Raw genomic sequence first — 27528 nt, 5'->3', positions numbered from 1 at the left:
CTTTCTTTTGCGATGAGCCAATATCCACAGCAGCGCAAGTCCATAGATACAGCGCATGTATAAAATGTCCCCTTCGTTTGACAGACAAAAAAACCTGAAAATGACCTAAAAAACTGGTGGTGAAGTTTATAAGCTAGGTTTATTCGGCGAACTGTAATATTCATTCCAGATATTTCATAACGTAATTTTAACTTTTGTAGATCGGAGTTTGGAAGTCATGGCGAAAAGAAGGTCTAGACATAAAGGATATTGTTTGGCCTGGTAATTCCCATACACCACCACAAGGTGTGCCAGAAAAATTTTATTTGAAAATAACATTTTTAGAAGAACCACCATATATTAATTTAACACCACCAGATCCTATCAGTGGCAAGTGCTTGATGGATCGCGGGGTTCATTGTAGGATTGCCAAAGAATCTGATATGGCAGAGTAAGTGTGTATACTTTCTAATAAAATTATAATTTCATAAAATTTCAATAAAATTGCTATATTGTTTTGTAACATAAGCTTTAGAAAAAAGCCCTGACTTTGATAGAAATCAGATCTTCGATTTCCGCATCCCGGGCTAACGCCTCCACCACTCAGCTGTAAGTGGCGGAGGTTTTTTTCTAATCTCAAAACTATTGAATGACTGATGAGTGTCATTCCATTACAGAGTAAATAAGATTTTTACTTAATAGTGACAACTTTGTTAGAAAATGAAATTTCGGGATATCTTGTAAAGATATTTTATACGATCAAACCAATGAAAATCAGAAAAATTGATTATTTTGAAGATTGAATTCCTGATTATGTAAAAGGCGTAACAAAATTTGATCGATAGTGCTGAGTATGATCATAAACAGTAGACATCAGCAGGTTATTCAATAGCGATAAAAAAAAATATAGACTGCTTAATAAATTAATAGTGTTGAAATATCGTAACCAGATTACTTATTAGACAATCAATATTGCCCTATAAAATAATCCAGTTGGATATGTATTTTTATTAGCCCTGTTTATCCTGCTCAATAAAGAAACAATAGAAGGGTAGGGAAATAATAAATTGCGTAATGTAGGGAGGAGTAAAAAGGAACCTGAAAAAAACGCGAAAATATAGCACAGAGAATTCAGAAAAAAAAATAACTTCAGACGACATTTGTAAATTCAATTTAGAACGGAGCACAATTTATTTTAGAACAGAAAAAAAAATTAACCTTTACATAAAAATGCGATACAGACAAATATTAATTAGAAAAATCCAATTAAGATTACGTGTACGTCGCGTCGAAAAGAGAGAGCTTAAAACCATGCGGTCGTTGCGGAGTCAGACATTAATAATTTTTCAAATTTAAACGACCGGAGAAAATAATTATATACGAACCCCGATAATTATACAACGGGATTGAGAAGCAATCCAGTCGGTTATTAGACAAAAAGCACTGACTCTCAATTGACGCAACGATGACGCGTGGTTTGCACATAATTTAAATTATAACACCAAAAAAAAATATTACTACACTCGCGTAACAATCACTAAATTAATTTTTCTTAAATGTACTTACATTGGTTGAAGTTGGTTTAAATTTACAAATTTGACGATGGCTTGTACCTTGAACGTAATCTGGTCCTTGACTTCTATGTGACAGGTTCCAGTAATTATTTCATTACAAATAAGGTAATTGTCTTGATTTATATATATATATTTATATATGTAGGTAGGACTGAAGGCGCTTGTAGATATGTGAAACATATGCAGGTCACGCCAGGTACATATATTTAATTAACTCTTGATGGAACACTGAAGTTACACTAGCGTGCTATCGTAGAAACGCTTTTTGTGGCGTAATACGTGGCAGCAACAACTTTTGGACCATGCGGTCGTAACTTTTATATTTAAATAATTAATTATTTTGACTAAATAATTTAGTCGTTTAATGCAACAATTTATAATTTGAATTAATCAATATTTATTTAAATAGTTAAATCAATACGAAAAAGTATACTTGAGATTACACTTCTGTGCTATACTAGGATAGCTCTTTGCGGCGTAAAACATGGTAACAACAACTTTTCAACCATGTGGTCGTAACTTTTATATTTAAATAATTAATTATTTTGACTAAATAATTTAGTCGTTTAATGCAAATTAAATCATTCAATATTTATTTGAATAGTTAAATCAATACGAAAACGTATACTTGAATTTACACTGCGCGAGCAAGAGATCCTCAGACCATGCGGTCGGAGATAATTACAATTTTAAGTTAAGACGATTCAAATGAATTTAGATTATTAATTTATATAACCAAATGTTATATAAATATATTTGAGAACGATTTAATAAAATAATTCAATAAAATATTGAAAGAAAATTTAACTTACAATTTGTGCTGCTGGTTTGTAAAAATTATTCTAAGTTTTAAACAATTAAAATTCGTCGAGGCAAAGTGCCAAATTTAATAGTGCTAGAAGAGCGGTGTCCTGGTCGACTAACAACCCAAGAGTGAAGATCCAGGATCTCGTTCGATGACCGTAAACCCTCAGAGTAGGGGTGGATCCTTCGCGGATGTTCGGTTTTTCTCTTAGTATAGTGCATGTTTTTTCTTCTATAACTAATTTCTTATTGGTCAGGAAAATCTTACGATTTTCCAACGTTTGTTAGAATTATTTTTAGTTCATTAATTATGGCCTGAGTGGTATCGAGAGAATCCTTATATTTTTAGGATTCTGTCGATATCACTCATTATATTAATTTATATTTAATTCTTATTATTAAAATTGGCGGTCTGGCCGCTTGGCAATAGTGCCGGCTCGAGCAATTCGTTGAGGGTGCAAAACCTCTAGCTCCCCTAAATGTAGTATACCTATACTCAGTAAGATGGAGCTAGGGGTATCGAAATAAACCCTCAATATATATTATAAAATAAAAATAAAAAAAAAGTTGGTGCGCCTACCGCACTACATTACAGTGTTCTTCTCGGAAATATATTATATTTATGATAATAATTAATTGATACTCTCCTGACACTGAAATTGATAACATAATTGATATAAATGGTTCCAGTCCTTTGACGTTTTCAAGTATTGGTTACTAGTCCATGTTCAACCGTGGGGAAAAAGTTACCAGAATCTCAGTGGAGCAGTATTGAAAAAAGTTAAACTTCCCGTCTCGAGCGTAAACCCCCCCACAAAAATTTTTTAAGTCCTTTATTGTATCTATACACGATGAAGATGGAAAAGTATCAGCAAAATATCAGTAAATATGGCGGAAATATCAAGGTAAAATCACTGAATATAAAGAAAAACACGCTAAATATGGGGCAATATGAAGAAAATATCCATTAAAAAAACACGATAAATATAGGGATATATAAAAGGTAAATCTTGAAATATAAAAGAAAATACGATAAATATGGAAAAATATGGAGGAAAAATCACTTAGTCGAAAGAAAAATACGATAAATATAAAGAATATCACAAAAAAAATCATTTAATATAAAGAAAAACACGATAAATATGGGAAAATATAAAAGAAAAATCCATTAAAAAAAAAAAACACGATAAATATGGGGCACTAGCAAGGAAAAATTACAAAACATAAAGAAAAACATGATAAATATCAATATTATTATTATTATCATTATTATTATGATTTTGCAACGTGAACTTGTCACATGATTAAATGTAAACATTAGTGTGTCATGAAGATATTTTTCGTTTTCCATCCTGACCGACTAAATTATTGATGAATTGAATATAATATAAATAATGATATGAAAATTTGAATATTGAAAATAATTAGTAAATAGTAGGCACAACAAGAAAATTCATGGTAAATAGTAATGATAAATTTAATGAAAAAAATATTCAGTAATGATGAAAAAAAATTCTATAGGTTATCTAAAATCGTACGTTGATTTTTCGTTCATGGTAAATAATGACAATCAAAAATGCTGCCATTCAAAACTGTTTTTTTGTAGACGCTCGGAATTAGTAAGAGTAATCATTTATCAGGTAAGTTCAATGAAAGGTGTCAAAATTCTATAGGTTACTCAAGAATCATACTTTAATTTTTCGTCAATTGATTGATATAATGAAGACATAGAAGGAAATAAATCCAGATTCAACAAGAGCAAAAGAGTAAATAACATAACAACGATGAACTCAAAACATATTAACAATTCAAATTTAAACCCCACAGGTTTACCCCAATCATGGTACAATAAAGTTGATAAAAACAAAAAATTTCGAAAATTAAAAGTAAGTGATTGTGGCAATGAAAATGATCCATTAGAAGGAAGCAGTGAAATGAACGTTTGAAATATATTTTTCCATGTTCATCATAAAAAATTGGGAATAAATATAATCAAAAAATCATAAATAATAATATCTACCATTCTATTGAAAAGAAATTAATATTCCTCCCGCAGGGAAGGCACAGCTGCTTTAGCAGCTGTCTCATAATTATTTTTAATATCTCGAATTTTCAAATAATGCCGAATAAATTTAACTTCAAGGGTTCACTATTTAGTTTAAATTCTGGATCCGACAATGCTGTATAAGAAACTTTAATGTACACTCTTTAACCATGATGTTGCTATTATTCTTTCAAAATTGGAAAAATCAACCCGAAACAAACTGTTCTTCGATTTTGGTGCAATCTTATATTTCTCTAAGCAACACCAAATGGTTCAATAACCACATCTACACATAACCACAAGATACACAATAGCTGCATTCGGAGCATCACCAAACCTATCAATCTTGAATGGTGGTACTTTTGGTGTAAGTTATAACTACCTTGTTGCAATCTAACCCTACCAGGTAGCTCTGTTGAGAGTTGAAGTCTTTACATGGAGTCACTAAACTTTCAGACATGATAATGATCTCGTTAGTTCTTATCTATTTGGCAATTTTTAAAACCTGGTTATACTCTAGATCTCCAGTTTAGCAAAGCTTAAATAGAGGTTATACTATTCTGACTACAAAAAATATTTAAAGCTGTTGCCCGCAGTTGCGAATGTCTAAAGTGCAAATCTCTCAATTAGGCTCCGTGGACAACCGTCTCCTTGTTAAAATTGAATAAATATAGAACCTAAACTATCTCATTTCTCTAATTGATAACAATCACTTGATAAGGAAAAACTAAACAAAACATATATATATATATATATATATTGTAACCGATTTTCTGACCTGCGCGGCGAGAACTATCGGCCAAGGTTAACAACGAGGATTTCTCACCATCCTCCTCAAAATCACAGGGGGGAGCCATGTTAGTTATCTCGGAAGCCAACAACCGTGGGAGTCACGAGAACTAATTCGAGAGCCTAACTCAGTCTTAGAAATGGCAGAAGGGCGCGGTCCACCTGATTGGATTATGAAATACGTAACCAAACCGGAGGAAACCATCGTGAACCAAGTATAGTGTGTTACATACGCCTATATTACATTGCGACTATACTATAGTAAAATACCCTGGTCACAAGTATCGTAAGTGTGGGAGCAAATAGTCTACATGTGAGATATGTATTTTGTATAGGGAACCATACAGCAATCCATCCGTGACCAGGTCTTACACATACGTTGCCATTGCAATAATAATATATCTCAATATTATTATTATTGTTATTATTTACAGCGATCCATTCGCGAACTCACAAATACACATTTATGTGTGATGACGGTCTCACCATCGCATACACATTATGTAGCGAGAATATAATAATAATAATTATTATTAGAGAGATATACGTGACGGCTGTAGTTCGTCATTGAAATGCAGAGTTTCACCAGGACTTAACGTCTGATACCTAGAGAACCTTTACGATCCAAACGATGTCGAGAACCAGTAGTGAACCAGAGAGCCAGTCGTTAGTAGTGCAGAGAGAAAGTTGTGTCGTCTCACGACGACGTTGAGTACTCAGCTGCTGTCAGCTTTTCCCCCACTCAGTAGCACTCTCCTACCTATCGCCTCGGACATGCGCCGCACGCATTCGGAACACAAATAGGTGTACGATTCGGCTTCGTACACAGCCTTCGGTGTGTTCATCGCGTCGATGGAGGAGTGGGGAAATCACCACGATAAGGTTTGGTGTATCAAGACATCTTATAAACATCGAACAGGCGCCCCATTGATGTCGATAGAATAGTCTTGACCCTGTACATAGCTTCTGACCCCGTGATCGGAATCGCTTATAACTGACTCCCATTAGTTATTAACAACGCAAGCGATAGCAATAAATAACAATCAGAACTCATTCTGATAGTTATTTATTTCGAGAACCCACGAAATAAATAATCATCAGAATGAATACGGATTATTTATTTGTTAACGTTTGCGTGTTAATAACCAATGGGAGCTGGTTATTAGTAAATAAAGGATCACAAGTGCAAGGCTCTGTGTTCGGTCAAGACTGATATAAATGACAACAATGGGGCGCCTGTTCGATGTTCATAAGATGTCTTGATACACCAAACCTTATTGTAGCGAATGCCCCACTCCTCCATCGAAGAGATGAACTCACCGAAGGCTGCGTACGAAGCCCGATCGTAAACCTATCGATCCATGCGCATGTCCGGGGGCGATAGGTAGGAGAGTGCTACTGAGTGGGGTGAGAGCTCACAGCAGCTAAGCACTGAACGTCGTCGTCAGACGACACAACTCGTCTGGCTCTCGAACTGATCACTACCTTCTCTTGACTGGCTCTCTTGGTTCACTACTGGTTCTCTCGACATCGTTTGGATCTCTCGTAAAGGCTCTATAGGTATCAGACGTTAAGTCCTAGTGAAACTCTGCCCGAATTTCCAATAACGTACTAATACTAATGATCACGCTATATGGTTCTCTTATAATAATAATAATAATTATTATATTCTCGCTACATAATGTGTATGTGTGAGTTCACGAATGGATCGCTGTAAATAATAACAATAATAATAATATTGAGATATATTATTATTGCAATGGCAACGTGTGTGTAAGACCTGGTCACGGATGGATCGCGGTATGGTTCCCTATACAAAATACATATCTCACATGTAGACTATTTGCTCCCACACTTACGATACTTGTGACGTAGGTATTCTACTATAGTATAGTCGCAATGTAATATAGGCGTAGGTAACACACTATACTTGGTTCACGATGGTTTCCTCCGGTTTGGTTACGTATTTCATAATCCAATCAGGTGGACCGCGCCCCTCTACGATTTTTTTTTTCAAAAAGTATGCATCATATAACAGAAATTCTTCGAAAAGCACTAGACCTGTTGGAGGAGCTACTTTTGAGCCTAATACAAAATCTCTATGTTGATAATAACTCCAAATATGGCGGTCCGAAAAAAACAAAAAAAATAGAAAAAAACAAAAAAAAAGGGGTCAGCAATAACTCGTAAAAAAAACCAAGATTGAGACTTCGTTTTAGATTTTCTAGTATAGTTTTTAGTTTAGTTTTTTCAGAATAGTTTTTTAGTTTATTTTTTAAAAGACACAAAATTAAAAAGTATATAAAAGTAAATATAAGTTATTTTTAAAATCTTTTCTTCAATTTTCCTTGGCTCCAAACAAAACTTAAATATGAAATAAAAATATATGATATTATTCTTAACCTATGGAAATAAATTTGAAGACTTTTTTTTTAGATATAAATTAAATTTTTATTTTCTCAAATTTTTATTTTTACAATTTTTATTTCAAATATCAGTTTCATCGTCACCGCGTATACTTTCCGGATAATCTATTTCAGGCTCACGAGGTACACGTAAATGTTTTGGTTCAGCAACAGCCTCAGCATAATTTTTCTGTTTAATAAATCCATATCTATTCTTCATCTACTTTTTTATTTACCGCACAATTTGAAGGGCGCATCCTGTTTCTTTCTGTAGACTATGGTGAATACAGGTTGTTGACGGTAGTTGTACGATAAATTCAGGCCAAAATCTCTCTTTATCAACATCTCTGATTGGCGTGCATAGTACTTTCTCGAGATAATCACAGGATTCATTGCCAAAACTCAAAATAAGTCTGCTTTTTGATGCGATGGTCCTTAAAACTTTAATGACTTGTGTTTCCTCAGACTCACAATCAAACCAATTTATTTTCAGTTTACGTGAACGCGTCAGGTTTTCATAACGTCCATACGCTGAGAGTTTTGCAAAGTCGCAAGGTGGCGTTAATAGCCATCGACCAGCTATTTTTTTATTTATACCAAACACTTCCTAAACGTTGCATGCAACACAGTATAGGATAGTTTGAGAAAAAGAACAAAAAAAAGGCATGCGCATAACTGAAAAAAATCTCTAAAAAGAAATTTGAAAATAATAAATTTAATATGACTCAAATAAAATAAGAATTGAATGGTCAAAATATGTAAAAAAAATAATAATAAAACAAATAAAAATAATAAAATAAATTGTTAAACTTGATTTAATAAAAAATAAAACAGTACAAGTCAAATCGTAAAAAACAAAAAATTCATTCAATTAATAATCAATATATAGAATCAAATTAAATTAAATTAAAATCAATAATCAATGACAACTGACAAACAATGGAAAACACAATTTAAAAAAAAAAAAAAAAAACCGTACACATTAATTTTTATTTTCTAGGTAAAAAATATATGAAGTTTTCAATGCTTTCTTAATCTTTATTAATCGAGTATTATCTATACATTACATATATATATACACGTTTTTTAATTTTTATATTCAAGAAAATTAGTATTCGATTATTATTTATTATGGTATTCACGGGTAATTTAAAGTAGAGGATATACAAATATAATTTATTATTAGTTTAAACAAAATGAGTGAAATAAAAACAAAACATAAATTTACGATTTATGTCCCCAAAAAACCTCAATTTTTAATTACCTGTTTATTTATCATACTTTTAATAACGATTAATGTTTTTATTTCTCTCTTCAAGAAAAATGCATTCTTTTTATTTCATTAAAATATTTTATGTTGATTGCGTGGTAAATTATACATCTTTTATTTGTCGTTGGTCAGTTGATCTTGCGACAACTGCTTGAATAATAAAGTTAAAAATGTTTTCTACCGAAAGGTGTAAAAAGCTCGTTAACATCTTAAGGCGTGTGGCCACTAGCATAGTTTTTCGAACAAGTTCTATGCCATAGTCCATTTATTACCAGAAACAACTGACTTTTTCAGTGATAACTGGGAATAATCTAGATGTTTCTGGTAATAAATGGACTATGGCATAGAACTTGTTCGAAAAACTATGCTAGTGGCCACACGCCTTTAAGTGCGGGTTATACATCTGCAAATACTATTGAGAAAATTTATCGATGGATCAAATGAGGTAGTACAGAAAGAATGCATTTTTTTTAAAGAGAGAAATAAAAATGTGCAAAGTAAGCAAAAATAAAAAGCGATGCATGATTGAGACAATGGATCTACAATGACTGCGCATGCTTGCTGTACGTCAAGGATCATGTTTCAATGCTTACTCCCCGTTCAAAATATTGTCTTCACGTGGACGTGATTTATATTATTTTAGAAACATAAAAAATATAGTCGACTTTACTTTTTTTGATGACTCTCCATTTGTTTTTATCTTTAAATATATTCAACGAGAACCATTTTTTTGTAACTTTATGTGGAATCGCTGTTTGAGTGAAAAAAATTAGTGATAGCGTAAGTTTACAGTCTAATGTTAGTATTGAAAAATGAATGAATAATAATAAAAAAATGTTATTTCGAGTAAATTTATTGCTGACCGGAAAAATTTTCGGGAGTTGATCAAAAATAGAGAATATTTTCGGAAAATTTTCTAAAAATTTCCAGAAAGTTCTAAAAAAATTTTATCGCATATCTGGTTGAATCCCAAAACTTGGTCAAATCTACTTTATTATTAGCTGGTCAAGTAGAAATCTTCATTACCGACTGCGATGAAAGTTTCATGTGTCAACCGAATAATGTGTCCATTTATTTTTATTATTTTTTAATTTTTTCCTAGTTACAACGTTCAACTCAAAAAATATATATACGTGAGAAGTTCCACCAATTTGAGTACCACTTTTGGGCTTGCATGTTTGCGAATGAGATAATATTTTTCAACTGATAGTCTACGTCAAGAAACACAGTCTTAAATTTTTTCAGATTTTTTTTTCTATTATTTTAGGCGCCATGTTGGATATAATTTTACATATATATTGTTTTTTTTTTTTCATAAATTAATTGCGGCGTTATCCGTTGACTTAACGAATTTTTGTATTTCATGTTTTTTATAGAAAAAAAGCTTCAGGAAAAAAGGATCCATATAGACCAATAAAAAATCGATTTTTCCCATAAAAATGCAATTTTTGGCGTATGCGCCATTTTTGAAAATTTTGGAATTATTTTTTTTTTGATAGAACTGTCGATAGTTTTTTAAGAAACGTTGTGTGCATTTGATTATATTCCAGTTCAATTATCATTCTTTGGTATGGACAAACGTAAAAATCCAAAGAAAACGTGTTACAACCCGTTTTATAACAATCCACCATGCAGTAAGTATTATATTTAATTCAGTAAAAGTCAAAATGTACAACATAACCTTTACACTTATATTTTCAGCTGCTAAACTGAATGATTTACGTCCGTTTCCTGTAAAAAACTAGTTTAAGTTTCCCGACGCTGATGAAACTAGCAAATTATGTACATCATGTAGAAAACGTGATGCATTATATGAAGAACCAACAGAATCAACTACAGATGAGATTTTGAGTCAAGCTACCGCAAATTTAACTCTGACACCAGCATCTTCCAGTACTATAAGTACGCAACCAAGTAACTTCAGTGATTCATTGAGAGATTTTGATGACCATTTGTTAGAATATTTATTAAATATAAGTCCTGTAAAAAAACGACGGTATAATAGTGTTCTTAAATTCTAAAAGAAGGCATTCAATTTGAATATGTATATGATCATGTTTTCACTCAAATTTTACAGATTGGATAGACCTGAGTACTTCAACAAAAAATGTGATGAAACTCATGCAGCTGTTGATGCCAAAATTTATGCTCAGTTTGGCGTTTCACCGAAAACTACTTCAGATGCATTGTCTGAAGATTACAAATTTATAAAGTTGAAACTAACAGGTAATTATTCATTTAGACTTAGTCATTCACGGCTTTTTACAGTTTTATTTATTAAATTTCATTGTGTTGACAATTTTAATAGGTCTTTTCAGTTGAAGCTGCTAAAAATTTTGCCAGAAAGTTGTAGTTTGAATAAAATAGTATCCGAAATGAATTGTTCAAAGTCTACTGTTTATGCCCGAAAAATATCGAGGAAAGTTTTCTTGGAAAGCCTGGAAATCAACCATCAAGTCAAGAAATCGAACTATTAGTGACAAATTTTTACGGAAATGATTTAAATTCAAGGCAAATGGCTGGGATGAGGGACGTGAAATTTGTTTAAAAAAGCGATGATACTCGAGAGCTGAAACAAAAAAGATCAATCCTCAGTAACTTTCGTGAGTTATATGCAAGTTTCAAAATTGGGTATCCAGCAGAAAAGATTCATTTTTCAAAATTCGCTGCTTTGAGACCTCAACACTGTGTGATAGCTGGGAGTAGTGGTACACATACTGTTTGTGTGTGTATAACTCATCGAAATATTAAACTAATGTTAGAAGGTAAAATACTATGATAGTTTTAATTTTTTTTTATTTTTAGTAGTCTCATGAATTATTTTTAGATTTTACGCTTTTAATCCCATGCCGAAAAATAATATTCTTTCCATAATTATTGGATAATTTTTTTAGAATTTTAATCATAATCGTAGTCTTTCATATCAAAAATATAATACCGAAGATATGAAATTTTTAATTCTTTTTTTTTAAATAGGTATTAAGTTTTCAACTTTGATTAAGAACAATGTTGAAGATCTATGCTCTAATGCTAATCTAAGGCAACTCACATTTAAAAAATGGTTATCAACAGATCGTTGTACAATGATTACAGATATTTTAGAAATCGATGAAATTATCGATAATTTGATTTACCAATTAAAACTTTTATTAATACATGACTGTACAACAAAAGCACAAAGCACATATTATGCTGATTTAAAGAAAAATTTGAACAAAGGACAGTACATTGTGACATTAAATTTTGCCGAAAATTGAGCCTTTATAGTGCAAGAATCTGTGCAACCTTTTATTATAATAATGATCAAGCGACATTATTGCCAATGGTGGTTTATTGTTGTAAAAATGGTAAAAGCAAACATTGTAGCTTTGTAGGCATATGTGACTGTCTGAAACATGATTACGTATCAGTTTACATGTTTCAGGAAAAATTAATTTCTTTTATGAAACAAAATTTGTTCAAGTGCAGAAGATTCATTACTTTTCAGATGGAGCTCCAGAACAGTTCAAAAATCGGAATGCATTCACCAATTTATTACATCATATGAATGACTTCCATATTGAAGCAGAGTGGAATTTTTTTGCCACTGCTTATGGCAAAGGACCATGTGATGGCTTGGCGGGTTTGATTAAACGATTGATAAGAAAAGCTTGCTTACAGATGGAAACAAATTCTCAGATACTGACTCCACTTCAGATGTATCAATGGATATCGAAAAATCTATCAACAATTAACTTTGTTTTTATCGAAAATGAACGACATTTAGAATTAAAGGTCAAATTAGATGCTCGATCTTCTTGATCAAAAATTGTTAAAGGGACCCAATCGATACATTTTATCGCTCCGATTCCGAACAATTCAGGCCTTATTACAACAAAGTTTGTATCTAATTCAGAAACTTTTTCTATAGTTTAACTATACAAGCCATTGGAAGTTTGAAAGTAAACAACAAAATTTATGTAGTTCTGTCATCAATAAAAAAATAATTTTTTTTAAATAAAGTAGAAAAATTTTATTTTTTTATTTTTTTTGTTTTTCATTCATTGATCCTATAAAATCTTACAGAGATCCCAAGTTGATTTTTATGTCTTCTATGTGAAATTTTCTCAGCTTTTCAAAAAAAAAATAATTTCAAAAATGGCGCACTCGCCAAAAATTGCATTTATATGAGAAAAATCGATTTTTTATTGGTTTATATGGAACTTTTTTTTCTGAAAAATTTTTTTTCAAAAAGTCGAGTTTTTTTTCTATAAAAAACACAGAATACAAAAATTTGTTAAGTTAACGCATAACGCCGCAATTAATTTATGAAAAAAAAAACCATATATATGTAAAATTATACCCGACATGGCGCCTAAAATAATAGAAGAAAAAATTAGAGAGTGTGTTTCTTGACTATCAGTTAAAAAATATTATAACTTATTCGCAAACATGCAAGCCCAAAAGTGGTACTCGAATTGGTGGAACTTCTTATGTATAAAGACATGAGACATGAAACATGGGACATATGACATGAGACATAAAACTTAAGACATGAGACATGCGACATGGGACATGAGAAATCTCACATTAAAATGACAAAATAAAATTTTCCCGGTCAAGTTTGTATTACCGACCCATGGCAATTGGGAAATCCCACCACCATACCTATATTCAAATTTTTTTATCATCTCTTCATTACCGAAACATGAGAATTGGAAGTTCTGACATTAAAATGATAAATTTAAATTTTTACCATCTCTGTTTCACCGACTAAGTTGCAGTCCCCTGTCCCCTCGATCTACCTTTCCCCTAACCGTCGCTGGTGCAATATAGATTATTCTTTTATTATTGAAATAAATTATTATGAACTACAAATTTTAGGAAAGTTTGAATTATTTCAGAATAGATGTACAATCTGCTCAAAGAAATGGAAGTTTCTATCAATGCTGTAGTGGATTTTGCATTGATTTATTGCAAAAATTTTCCGAGGAAATAGGATTCACCTACGAATTGGTTAGAGTTGAAGATGGAAAATGGGGTACCGTAGATGTATGTCCAGCTTGCTAAGAATATGAAAGTACTTTTGATATTTATTCTTGTTTTGGATGTTTCAATTAATTTTCGATTTTTCTCGTTAGAATGGAAAATGGAATGGATTGATCGCTGACCTTGTAAACCGCAAAACGGATATGGTATTAACCTCCTTAATGATCAATTCGGAGAGGGAAGCCGTAGTCGATTTTACAGAACCTTATATGGAGACTGGAATCGCGATTGTTGTTGCAAAAAGGACTGGAATTATTTCACCAACAGCTTTTCTTGGTGACTATATACATGAAGCAAGAATTTCATCTTTATAATTAAAAAATGTAAAAATGTTTCAGAACCTTTTGATACTGCCTCATGGATGCTTGTTGGTATTGTTGCAATTCATGCAGCTACGTTTATGATTTTTTTATTTGAGTGGCTATCTCCATCTGGCTTCAATATGAAGGTAAGAAAAATAATAAAAACTTTTTTTTTTTTGTGAAAAACAGTGATGACTCTTCGAATTATTGATTGGAATTTTTACCGACGAAAAAATATTATTTCAATTGTAATCTTCAAGCCGAAACTAGATCTCTAAGGCCCTTTCCAAACCGTCATCGGATCTGATATTCTTAATGGAAATCGGAACGGATTTTTCTGACTTTAGTGATTAGAATCAGGTCAGGATTGCCTTACTTGAATCGGAGTTTATTTCTTCTTTGAGGTCCATTTCCGAATTTGGTCTGGTTTTCCTGTCTTTTTACTAATTCAAATCGTATTTCATATATCTAAGGCTCACGGAATATACCTGAGTAAAAATTTGTTCAAGCTAGTCTGAACACTTATCTGGATCGGATCGGATATCGTAACGCTTTCCTTATTCAGGTATCTCTATCACAAAGTAATTCAATCTAGATTTAGTTTACCTTATCGTAGCATAAAAAGGGATAACCTACTCCAATCCTTGATTAAGTTCAAAATATTAGATTTGTAAATTTTATGATTACTATTTGCCTGTTTAGAATGGTGTAGGATTAACCATATTACAACTCAAATAGCTTGATTTGGAAAAGACTTGATCAATATTAACAATAAAAATTGAATCAAACTGATATTTTGATTTTGTTCAAGTCTCGATATGGATTGGATCAGGTTGCCTGCATTGAAAATGTGATAAAGCAATCTTGATGCTTTTCGCACTAGAGACGCAAAAAAAAAATTATATATTCATTATTTATTCATGTTTTTCGTTCCTTCACGGATATAATCGTATATACTTCTTAACAAGATATCAGAACTATTGAATATTTCTGATTATCGCTCTTGAAAATGACCAAGTTTGTTAAATGCCATCGTGAAAAATTCTAATTCTACGTTCAAGAGTTTAAATCCCGATCGTAGCAAAATATTTTCAATGAGGTCATATTAGATTTGAGTTCTACTCATTACTATTTGCCTTCCTGATCTTATTATTATACAAATATGATAAAATGAAAATAAATCGAAAAAATTGTTTTTATAAATTTCAATTAGATTTCTTGATTAGTGCCGATCATGTATCCCGACCAGAATCAGATCTAGAATCTCAATCTGTTCCGAATTATGTACTCTAACTTTAAGATAACAACAGGTTCCCTTGTTCAACCTGGATCTGAACTTCAAGAAAAAACATTTTTATCAGGATCCAGAATCTTGTTTTGGCCTATATTTAAAATCTTGTTTTCCTGATCTGATCTTTACTCACATTTCTACTCGGGTAATATAAAAGATTTTTACTCATCTAATCCATGTAAGTGACCGTGGTTAATTTGAGTAGACAAGATTGTCTACTTTAAGTGAACAAGTTCCAAGTTCAAACTTCCATAGGTCCCTCAAATTTAGCTGAGTATGTAAAAAATTCTACGTTGACTTTTTTTTATCTTTTAAGACAAATAAATGAGAAATGAAAATTACAGATGGATCTATCCGAAAATCACCGATTTTCTTTGTCAAGGACATACTGGCTTGTTTGGGCAGTTCTTTTCCAGGCAGCCGTACACATCGACTCACCTCGTGCATTCACCGCAAGGTAAATATCATATACATATACTATACGAATTATAATTCGTAACTGATTTTCTGACCGACGATAAAAAGTAATCAGCCAGGATCAAACGAGAAACTTTTATTCACACTTCTAGTCTAATTTCATCGATTATTTTGTGAACAGGTAGAACTTTGTTGTTACTCACTTACTTATCTATTGTTTATGCTTGAAGCAATTGAACGTTTATGTACAGTCAAATTTTTGGTAAAGTTTCGCTTCCCTGTGCCTACAATAACACACACTGCATTTTGTTTTTTTTTTCAGGTTTTTGAGAATTGAATAATTTCAACGTGACATATGTATTGTCTCTTGATCATTTAATTATTTCTTTATTATTGAATTATAATTTTAGAAATAGTTCGGTAATATTCTATTCACGAGGAGCTAATGTAATCGTCGACGTTATTCGAAGAAAGAATAATCTTTCCCTCAGCTTCAGACTTTTCCTTTTTAATTTGTGTCATTAAAAAATTCTCCTGGCAATCCAATAGTTCATATGTTGAATTAACATGAATAACGACTGTTTTTAAGGCAGATGTGAGAAAAAAAATAGTGTTGGGCCATTGAAGCTTACTAGTAACTTTTTCTTATCTTTTTCACTCTTCGTAAACGCTGCTAAGTAAGTGCTTAACTTGAAAGCTCTTACACTCTTAAACTTTTAAACTCAGCCACAAAATCGAATATGGTCAGGTTCTCTGACCAACATGTAGGAAAAATCAGATTCTGAAAATTCCCTCTGCACTTTAGAAAATACAACATTGATTTCGTCAGGAACAATGGAAATGTTATTTGATAAGGGTACTTTGAACGGAATCTAGAAAAAAAAACAATGCTAGTTATGCATCTCAGTCTCATAGTTAAAATTTTACTCAGCAACGCTCACTTTTTGTTCGTTAGCGAATTCTATTTTCTTACAATACAAATACAGTTAGTGTACTGATACGGACACAAACGTGTTTTGTTAACATTAGTCCTCCACTTTTCCACTGTGAATAGTTAATTCTAAGCAGAAATGGACTATTTTAGTTCTACACTACGTTTGTTCAACTCTTCAGACAGAAACAAGGATATTTCTACACTGAGAGAAAAAAAATGTTATTTTTATACGACAATTTTTCTATTTTCACGTGATGAATCAAGTTTTTTTGGACCGAGAGACCATTACAGTAGAATTAACGTGTAGTAAAGATAATTTCACGTGATCAAAACGTTAAAATAAACTCAACGTAAACAAATGACTTTTCACTCGAGAACCACGTGAAAATAAATAAATTTGTAAGATAAAAAACTTTGTGTCACGTGAAAATAAATATTTCTTTTTTTTTTTTCATATATTTCAACAATGATAATTTTACGTTAGAATCACGTGAAAAAAAAATAATTAATTTATAATAAATTAATTAACTTTTTTAATTATTTCAATGACAGTAACTGAGGGGTTAGATTAGACAAGACAATTTTCATTTTCTAAACTAACCGAAAACGATATAGAATTATTAGCCTAACCGGGGTTTGAACTCGGGACAGCGGAGTGAGAAGCGAACGCGTTATCCGATGCGCCACGATAGTAAACGTTACAACAATGATTTTGGAACGTATACATAAAGAGCTTGAATTATTCTTATGTGAAAAAATAAATTTGTGAAATAAATAAAAAATCTTTGGAAACGTGAAAAATTATTGAATAAATATAATACATGTGGTTGCGATTAAAAAAAAAAAATATGAAAAAAAAAAGCAGCAGTAATTCTTTAGCTTCATCTTTCCCTTAGCTACTGCTCGTCCTTGGAATTTTTATTCTTAAAAAATAAAGTTACACGAATTTTATTTATTGAATAAAAAAAAATTTAAAGGACAAGCAGTAGCTAAGAAAAAGATGGATTTACGAAATTAATGTACAAGATCAACGAAAAAAAAAAAAAAGAATCAACAACTGACGGAGAAGTAGAAATGTTGAGAATACTTTGTTTACATTTGTTTATTTTTTTTTGAAACCTTAATTTTTTACGATCATATTTGATTTTATTTTCACTGGATGATCACGTGAATATAAATATTTTATCTCGTTTGAAAAACGTGGGTTTCTAAATTCACGTGATTCAAATTTTATTTTACTTCATGATCACTGTCGTCTGCTAATGTTATTGTTCTTTTTTTTAATAACCGTCCTGTCATTGCATATATAAATTCTACTTCATTTATTGCTATTATGACTGCGGTGATATCTATATAATAACATTATCAGCATTGACATTTTTTTTTTTTTTTTTTTGCTAAAATAATTTTACCTGCACATGAATTATTTGGTAGATAATTTCTTGTATTTTTTCAATTCGAAATTAATCTTTATTATATTTTCATTTTTCTCATCGTCTTCGAATTTTTTATTAGCCTCTGTTTATTATCTTTTGTTTATGAACTTTTCTCACTAATCCTTCAGTGATCATATATATTTTGTTCAACTTGAATATTTAATAATTTCTCATATGTTAATAATTTATCTTTTCGTTTTATACATTTTATTGATAACGGTACCTCAATCAATCCATGATCTTCATTTGCAGCTTCTCCAAAAAAAAAAAAATACATCTTATTTTGTCACTCTCATCACATATATCCATCGTAAATTTTTGACCAGTTCCTCGTTCGTTTTTCCATTCCTTTATTTCACTTTTATTTATAATTCCTGCTCGAATTGTATCACTGTATTGAATTTTTAATTTAATTTTTTACGTAAATTATATTCATTTCTAATTTTTGACTTACCATATTGTGTTTAATTTTAAATCTGTTATTTTTTTTAATTTTCTTATTCATCAATGTATTTTTTGTTGTGTTTTTATCACTCAGTTTTATTTTTTTTTCTTCATTTTTGGATTGTTCCCTTCCTGTTTTCTTTTACCCATTTCGATTTTATTGGCTTATGATTTCAAAAATTTCGTTGTATCTGTTCTCAAATTGGTTAAAAATGATAGATGTTTTTTTTTTTTCTATTGATGATGTGATGTTGTTGCATTAATTTTGTTTTTATTTTTATGTCATTAATTTTTGGTTATGATATGTTGTTTTTAATTTGACTGAAATGGATTCTGATTATTCTCCACATTATTATATCTTAGGTCACATATATCGTATTATTTTCTTCTGTTTTTTTTTTAAACTTGTCATTTCATTTTTATTTTTTTTTTTTGTGGGTTATTTGATAATTTCTCTTAGATTCCCATTCGCATATTAAAAGGGGGTAACATAATTGAAATCATATTTTTTTTTATATATTTAGTGGTTTTTTTCTTTCATATTTTTCCATATTTATCATATTTTTCGTTATATTCAGTGATTTTTTCATGATATTTTGCTATATTTTTCTATATTTTCCTCTATGTTTACTGATGTTTTCCCATTTCATCGTGTTTAGATTAATTAAGAGACTTTCGAGGGATCTACTATGGTTGGAGGGGGGGGGAGAACTTAATTGATATGTTCCTATATTTATCGTAATTTTTCTTATATTTACTGATTTTTCTTTGATATTGACATATTTTTTCCTACATTTTCCTTAATATTTACTGATAATTTCCATATTTATCGTATTTTTCTTTATATTCAGTGAGTTTTCCCTGATATTTTCTGATAATTATCGGACTTTTCTTTATATTCAGCGATTTTTTCTTTATATTTAGTAATTTTTCCTTCATATTCACTGATATTTCTCCATATTTATCGTTTTTTCTACATTTTTCTTTACATTTACTGATATTTTCCCATATGTATCGTATTTTTCTTCATATTCAGTAATTTTTCCTACATATTTACTTGTATTTCCCATATTTATCCTATTTTTCTTTGTATTGAGTAAGTTTTCATTGATATTTACTAATATTTCTCTGATATTTTCCCATAATTATCGGAGTTGTCTCTATATTCAGCGCTTTTTTCTTCAGATTTCCTGATATTTTTCTATATTTATCGGTTTTTCTTTATATTCAGCGACTTTTTCTCCATATTTACTGATATTTTTCCATATATATCGTATTTTTCTTTATATTCAGTAATTTTTTTTCCATATTTACTGGAATGTTCCCATAATGATCGGATTCTTCTTTATATTCAGTAATTTTTCCTTTATATTTGCAGATATTTTCCTATATTTATCGTTTATTATTAAGTTCTTTTATTATTAAATCATTGGCTCATCAATTCGAAGGCTCAATAAAGCTATTACCTATACATAAAGAAAAATATGTTTCATTCACCAAAGAAGTTAGGTATAAAAAATTAAATGATTCTGGAAGTATCTGTATTAGACCTGTCCAAAAAAAAAATAATTTTTTTTTTTGTACCCTCCTGAGGTCTAAATTTGTTCTTTATGATGACACAAATATAAAATAAAAAAATGTTTTTTTTAGGATTTTTTTTGAGCCTGCTCATCGGGTTTTTGTATTTCCCATTTGATTAACACGCGCGTGTATAGCTGTATATCTTTGACTTTGCATAACTCAGTCAGTTTTAATCCTAAAGAGTTGATATTAGTCTCATTTTTTAGCTCATGAAAATACCTTCAAATTGTCACTGTACATTTTTTTGTACTATTAATAGTTTTGTTTCAAGAAAACCTCAAAAATCATGACTTTATAGGTATATGCAATTTAACTTGTAAACGTATTTTATTATTATTATTAGTAGGATAAGTATTATTATTCGAAAGTATAAAATTGTTGAGCTTAATAGAGAAAAAAATTTTTATGTTAAATAAAATATGTTTAGCAGTGAAATTGCAAATCATGATTTTCAAGCTTTTTTTGACGAAAAAAGAAAAAACAGTACAAAAAAAATGTACAGTGACAATTTAAAGGTATTTTCATGGGCTAAAAAATGAGACTAATATCAACTCTTTAGGATCAAAACTGACTGAGTTATGCAAAGTCAAAGATATAGAGCCATACGCGCGCGTGTTAATCAAATGGGAAATACAAAAACCCGATGAGCAGGCTCAAAAAAAATCCTAAAAAAAAAATTTTTTTATTTTTTTTTTTGTGTCATCATAAAGAACAAATTTAGACCTCAGGAGGGTACAAAAAAAAAAATTCTTTCTTTTGGACAGGTCTAATCTGTATACACCTAAGATTTCTCGATTCGTTTAAATTTATGCCTAGTAGCCTTGACAATCTTGCGTCATATTTGGAAGATTGTGATAAAAAAATAACTAGAAAATATTGTAATAGTGAAGAAGAATTTCAATTACTCAAACGAAAAGGTGCTTATCCTTATGAATATACAGATTTTTTTGATAAATTAAATGAAACATCTTTACCACCTAAAAAAGTTTTTTTTTCAAAATTAAGTAATAAAAATATTTCGGATAGTGTTTATGAGCATGCAATAAAAGTGTGGAATACATTTAAAATTAAAATATTAGGTGACTATAGTAATATTTGTTTGCAAGCTGATGTGTTATTATTGGCTGATGTTTTTGAAAATTTTCGAAAAAATTGTATCTCAAATTATGGTTTGGATCCTATACACTACTATACTATCCCAGGTTTTTCATTTGATTGTATGTTGAAATGTACAGAGATAGAATTAGAACTCTTAACTGATCCAGAAAAATATTTATTCATTGAAAAAAGAATCAGAGGTGAAGTTGCACAACGTACAAACAGGTATGCTGAAGCAAATAACAGATACATGCCTGACTTTAATACTAATATAGATGAATCTTATATAATGTATTATGATATTAACAATCTTTATGGACATTCAATGATGAATTATTTGCCTTATGCAGGATTTGAGTGGGATGATGATAAAAATATTGATGTATTTAAAATTGCAGATGATTCAGACGTTGGATATATATTAGAAGTAGATTTAGAATATCCTGAGAGTTTATTTGATGATCATCGTGACTTTCCACTTTGTCCTGAGCATCTTATCCCACCAAATTCCAAACAAGTCAAACTAATGTCCACTTTATATCTAAAAAAAAATTATGTTATTCGTATAGAAGTCTAAAACAATATTTAGGTCTAGGTATGCAGCTAAAAAAAATTCATAGAATTTTAAAGTTTAAGCAATCACCTTGGTTAAAAAAATATATAGATTTCAATACTCAAAAAAGACAGGAATCAACTAATGCTGTCGGCGTTTTAATATTTAAATTATTAAATAATGTAATATATGGTGAAGCAATTGAAAATTTACGTGGTGGAAGAGATGTGAAAATGATAACAAAATGGGATGGACGATATGGAGCAAAATCACTAATATCAAAACCAAATTTTCATTGTAGTATGATACTTGGAAAAGATCTTGTTGTTATTGAAATGTCTAGAGTAAAAATAAAATTTGACAAACCAATTTATATAGGGTTTTCAATTCTTGAAATTTCTAAATTTTATTTGTATGATTTTCATTATGATTATGTTAAGAAAACGTACGGAAATTCAGATAAACTTTTATACATGGATACAGATGCTTTAGCTTATTTATTCACAATACCTGATATTTATGAATGTATGAAAAAAAATTTGGAAAAATTTGATACAGCTGATTATCCAGAAAATAATATTTATAACATGCCTTTAGTAAATAAACGAAAAATCGGTGTTATGAAAGACGAAAATCAAGGCAAAATTGTAACGGAATTTGTTGGTTTGCGTGCAAAAGCTTACAACATGAGAATATTAAATGAAGATAAAATTATAAAAAAAGCAAAAGGCGTAAAAAGATCTGTAATGAAAGAAATTGAGTTCAATGATTATAAAGAATGTTTATTTAGTCATAAGAATTTAATTAAAAAACACTATTGAATTAGAAGTAAAAAACATGTAGTTCATACAATTTTACAAACAAAATTAGCATTAAGTTGGCAAGACGACAAACGAATTTTCCTGCCAAATACTACAGGCACTGTACCATGGGGATATAAAAAAATAAATAAATGAATAAATAATACTCAAATATGTTATAAAAATGATTTTTTATTTTTTCAAATACAATTTTTGTTTTTTTAAATTATTATTTGTTAATTATTCTTTTTTCTAAAAGTTGTATCTAGGTAAAATCTTCTTCAGTATTGATGTTTGGAAAATTTTTTTTAAACCATTGTTTCATTTTGTATACATTTTCAACGGCGCAATCGTAATTTTTACAGAGTGGATGCATTTCAGAGTGTGAAAATGATGCTTTTTCTTCCATTTTATTGAAGTCTGGAGCACCTAATTGTTGTAAATCGAATACCAATTTATTGTTCTCTTCATGATATAAACCGCATACGTATTCAATCAAATCTTTTGTTGAACTTCCGTTGACAATTACAGGTCCTTCATAAAAAACACAATGTTGAATTTCGAAGAATGCCTTTTTATAAGGTGTTTCGCCAAAACTCCAGGGTATGCCATGAATTTTAGATTGACACCATAAAATTTCCTTTTTCTCTCTTTGCAGACATTCTGTTGCAGGATATTCTTCAGCAAGAATAAAATGATTATCTTTCCAATTTACATTTTCATATTTAGCGTCTAGCTCTAACCAAGCAAACTCTTTATATGAAAAATCCAACCACATTTCTGGATTACCGAATCCTTGTACATCAATAAAACGAACCATGTTTTATTTTTTTATTACATTTAACAAAAACTCACAACTAAATTTAAGCTCCAACTGTCAGCTTTCAGAACAAAACCTTATAATATATAGTCGAATCTCCACTCATCTGATTTTGAGATGTACTCATAAGTTAGATTTATCAATCCATGTATTATGTCGTGAATCGAATCCCAAGAACTTACAAAAAAATTTATTGCCACGTTTTTTTAGAATTTTTTCAACAAGATAAATGTCTGTGTATTTCACTGAAGTTAATTCTTCTTCATAAAAACCTCCTTGAATCGGATTATTTTCATAGTCTATGAGTTTATAAGTTACAGGATCAATGCCTTCAACTTCGCTTACGGTAAATATTACAGTTGTAAAAATCGGTGTATATCCTTTCTCAAAAACATTTTTATATTTACTTATACGTACTTTATCGCCAACGATATATTTATTTTTTGGTTTTCTATTAATTTTAAAATTTTGATAAATACTTTTTAATATATGTTTCTCGTTAACTGAATTAACATGTAGAGGTTTCATTTTTATTGTTTGATGTTTTGTATTATTATATTGTTGTAATATATCTGGTAATAGTTTTTGCCATTTATATGAACCTTGAAGAGTAAACTTCTTCCACATGAGATTTTTTAATGTACGATTAAATCGTTCAACAATTGATGCTTTTAAATTGCTAAACGTGTGATATAAATGTATATTATATTCTTTCATTAATGTTTGAAATTCTTTATTCCAAAATTCTCGACCCTGATCAACCATCAAATTCTGTTTTTGCACTAGGACAGATTTCATAGCATTGGTGACGTCTTTACTATTTTTTGTTTTTACAGGAATTGCCAAAGCATATTTAGAAAATGTATCTATGATTGTAAGTAAATATTTGTAACCATTATTGACAGATGAATAAGGGATCATTTCAACAAGATCTGCTTGCCACGTTTCATCGAGACCTCTTATATCTACATGACGTCGAATATAATTTCTACGTGCTGGCCTATGAAGCTCTTCAACTACTTGAGCTTTTTTGTCCTCCATTAGTTAATTCTTTTAATTGAAAATTAATTTCTGAAATATTTATCGAGTTTTTTGAATTTTTTTCCGAATTCTCTTGAATATTTTTTTCTAAATAACTTAATTTATTTTTGATGTTGTGTGTAAAAATTTTTATGTCGCTGTTAGCTCCTTCTAAAATATTGAGCTTATTTTCTAGATTTTTTAAAGATCCAGTAAAGTTTTGATTATCACTTTCAAACTTATTTAAAATTGAAACTCGGTTTTCGAGATTTGTAATTAAATTTACGATAGAATTTTTATTGGTATCCAATTTAACTACTTTTTTATCAAGCTGATAAATTACATCAGCGTTACGCGTTACAAGATCTTGTAGGGATTCAATCAGAATAGATTGATTGTTTTGATTTATTTTTATTTCAGATTTAAGTGAATCGATGAGTGTCGTATTAGTATCAGCTATATCTCTCAAAGACGATGTTATTTGATACAAAGCTCGTGTCTCTTCTTTTACAATATTGCGTACTATTTTTACCGATGCTGCATCTGTAATTAATACAGGATCAGCGATATTACACAGTCTTCGATAATTAATATCATATTGTCGGTCTTTTGTTATTTTAAAACCCTTACCAGCAGGTCCACGCGTACCCTTAGCTTTTATTTTACTTTGTGTTAATTGGCGTCCAAAAACATCGATGCTCATATTTGTTTGATCGATGGATATCAACTGAATAAATTTATGTTATGCATATTAATTGATAGATTATTTCAGCCTCTTTCAATTCTTCTATAATTGAAATTATTTCATTATTATTTCCATGATTTGCAGCTGCTTGAGAAGCTATCAAAAGTCTAAGACGATCAATAAGCTCATTGGGATTATCCCAATAAACATAATCAATTGCAGAAGTATTGGTAATTTTATATTTAGGCTAGCCGGAGCCTTGATGTGTTATTAAGTTGATGAATGGTAAAATATATTCCTTATATTTTTTAGTATTTTCGGTTCTTAAATCACCTTTTGGGTCATAATATTTGTGATGAATATTTGTTAATTTTATAATATCAATAAAATTTTTTTCATCATTTTTTTTAATCAGTGATGCATTGGGGCTACTTAAAAATAATAATTCTAGTAAGCCTGGTGTTTCATCATATATTGAATTAGCAATATAAATTTTATTATCTTTAAATTCAACTTGTGAATTTCCAAATTTAAGCATATTATCTTGTTTCAATTTACGAATATTATAACCACTATCTGAATGCTTTTGTCTATTAAGTCTTTTTAAATATTTTTGAGTATTTTTTGGGGTAGATTGAAGCGTTTGATTTAAACTCCTATCAGAGCCCAGAGCACTTGCAAACGATGAATCAGCCATTTGATCTTCTTGACGGTCATCATCATCATCGTCAGTTAATAAATCATTGTCATATTTTTCCTCTGTTTTAATTGACACTTTATTGATTTCATCTTTGATTTCTTGTTTTATATTATTGTTATTATTATTTTGATTTGATGCCTCAACTAATTTTTGAAGTGGTGTCACAATAGGATTAAATACATTGCTTGCAATATTATCTGATGTTTCTTGTCCTAATTTCAAAATTTTATGTTTTTGTCTAATAGCATGACTGGCTCTAGCAATTTGACTTAGTAACTCCTTCTTTTCATTTATTTTTATTTTATTGTCCATATTGATGTTCATTACTTGACATCTATGATAATACTATTATCAACATAAAGTTTACTTTGATTTTATACTGATATAACAATCAAAGCTTTTTCTATATCAACCATTATTTAATTCACTATCTTTATCAATTACAATGAATCCATGTTTATCATCTTTCCAACATGTATAACATAAATTTTTAAATTCTGTGTATGTCATATCTGTATTCACATGATCAAAATATATTCTTTTTAAATTAAGATCATCTTGCTCAAAAAGAACTAAAAAATTCGCATTATTTCGAATCAAATGTTTAGGTATTCGAGCATAAGTTTGACAAAGATAAAAACAATCTACGTCTTGATGTCGACCCATACAAAAAAAAGCTCTGATATTATCTTGTTTTTCACATGAAACATCATCAAAAATCATAACAGAGTTTGGTTTCGTATCTTGAGGCTGAAGTACTTGTTCATGTTCATTAAAAGGAAAATAACCGATACCTTTTACAGATTGTAATAATTTTTCTAGCAATTTATATTTTGGCTGATTCAAAGACTTTGAGTAAACATAAACATTTTCGAATCTTAAACCATTTTCATGCGTGATCATTGCAAATAATACGTTCGTTTTTCCGCTAGGACCACAAAATATTCCTCGAACAGTGTTTGGTAGTAATTCACCATGCCTTTTTTCTTTTCTTTCGCTACTCTGTTGAATAAGTTCATCAAAATTGGTTACTGATAATTTTTTGTTTTGTTTATTAAATTGCATTGTGTACGTTGGAGCAAGTCCTAATTATTACTGAATCGTTTTGATATGAATACAAGCTCTTATAATCGTTTACGTCAGTTACCTTCAAACTATGATTGAGCACAGACGTCAAAAAAAAAAAGGAAAAGGTATTGTAAATAAAATTATTAATAAACTTCCTTTTGAGTTACATATACCAAAATACAATTATTGTGGACCTGGTACTAGATTAGCAAAAAGATTAGAACGAGGTGTTCGAGGTATAAATCCGCTAGACGAATCGTGTAAAGAACACGATATACAATACGAAAAAAATAAAGATAATTTAGTCACTAGACATCAGGCTGACAGAGAACTTGCTGAAAAAGCTTGGCAACGTGTTCTTGCTAACGACTCTTCTATTGCTGAAAAAGCAGCAGCTTGGAGAATAACAAACGCTATGGAAGCAGAAGTAAAAATGGGTATGGCATTGAAAAAAAAAGGAACTAGAAAAATAAAAAATAAAAAACT

At 30.1% G+C, this 27528-nt stretch overlaps 1 protein-coding gene across 10 annotated transcripts in view; it reads left to right on the top strand.

Moving 5' to 3' along the window:
* The window catches only part of LOC122859542 (glutamate receptor ionotropic, NMDA 2B), a 414324-nt gene that overhangs the window by 217402 nt on the left and 169394 nt on the right, over positions 1–27528 (top strand). For all 10 annotated transcript variants that reach the window (XR_006374357.1, XM_044163202.1, XM_044163197.1 and 7 more), the window contains 5 exons: positions 201–430; positions 13749–13896; positions 13986–14169; positions 14232–14341; positions 15831–15943. Coding sequence is in view for 9 of the 10 variants with exons in the window: in XM_044163202.1 (XP_044019137.1) it covers positions 201–430; positions 13749–13896; positions 13986–14169; positions 14232–14341; positions 15831–15943 (785 nt within the window). In the remaining variant the exon portion in view is untranslated. The remainder of the gene's footprint in view (positions 1–200; positions 431–13748; positions 13897–13985; positions 14170–14231; positions 14342–15830; positions 15944–27528) is intronic.

Source organism: Aphidius gifuensis, linkage group LG6 (assembly GCF_014905175.1).
Source record: "Aphidius gifuensis isolate YNYX2018 linkage group LG6, ASM1490517v1, whole genome shotgun sequence".
Classification (NCBI taxonomy): Eukaryota; Metazoa; Arthropoda; class Insecta; order Hymenoptera; family Braconidae; genus Aphidius; species Aphidius gifuensis.
This window is presented reverse-complemented; position numbering and strand designations above follow the sequence as displayed.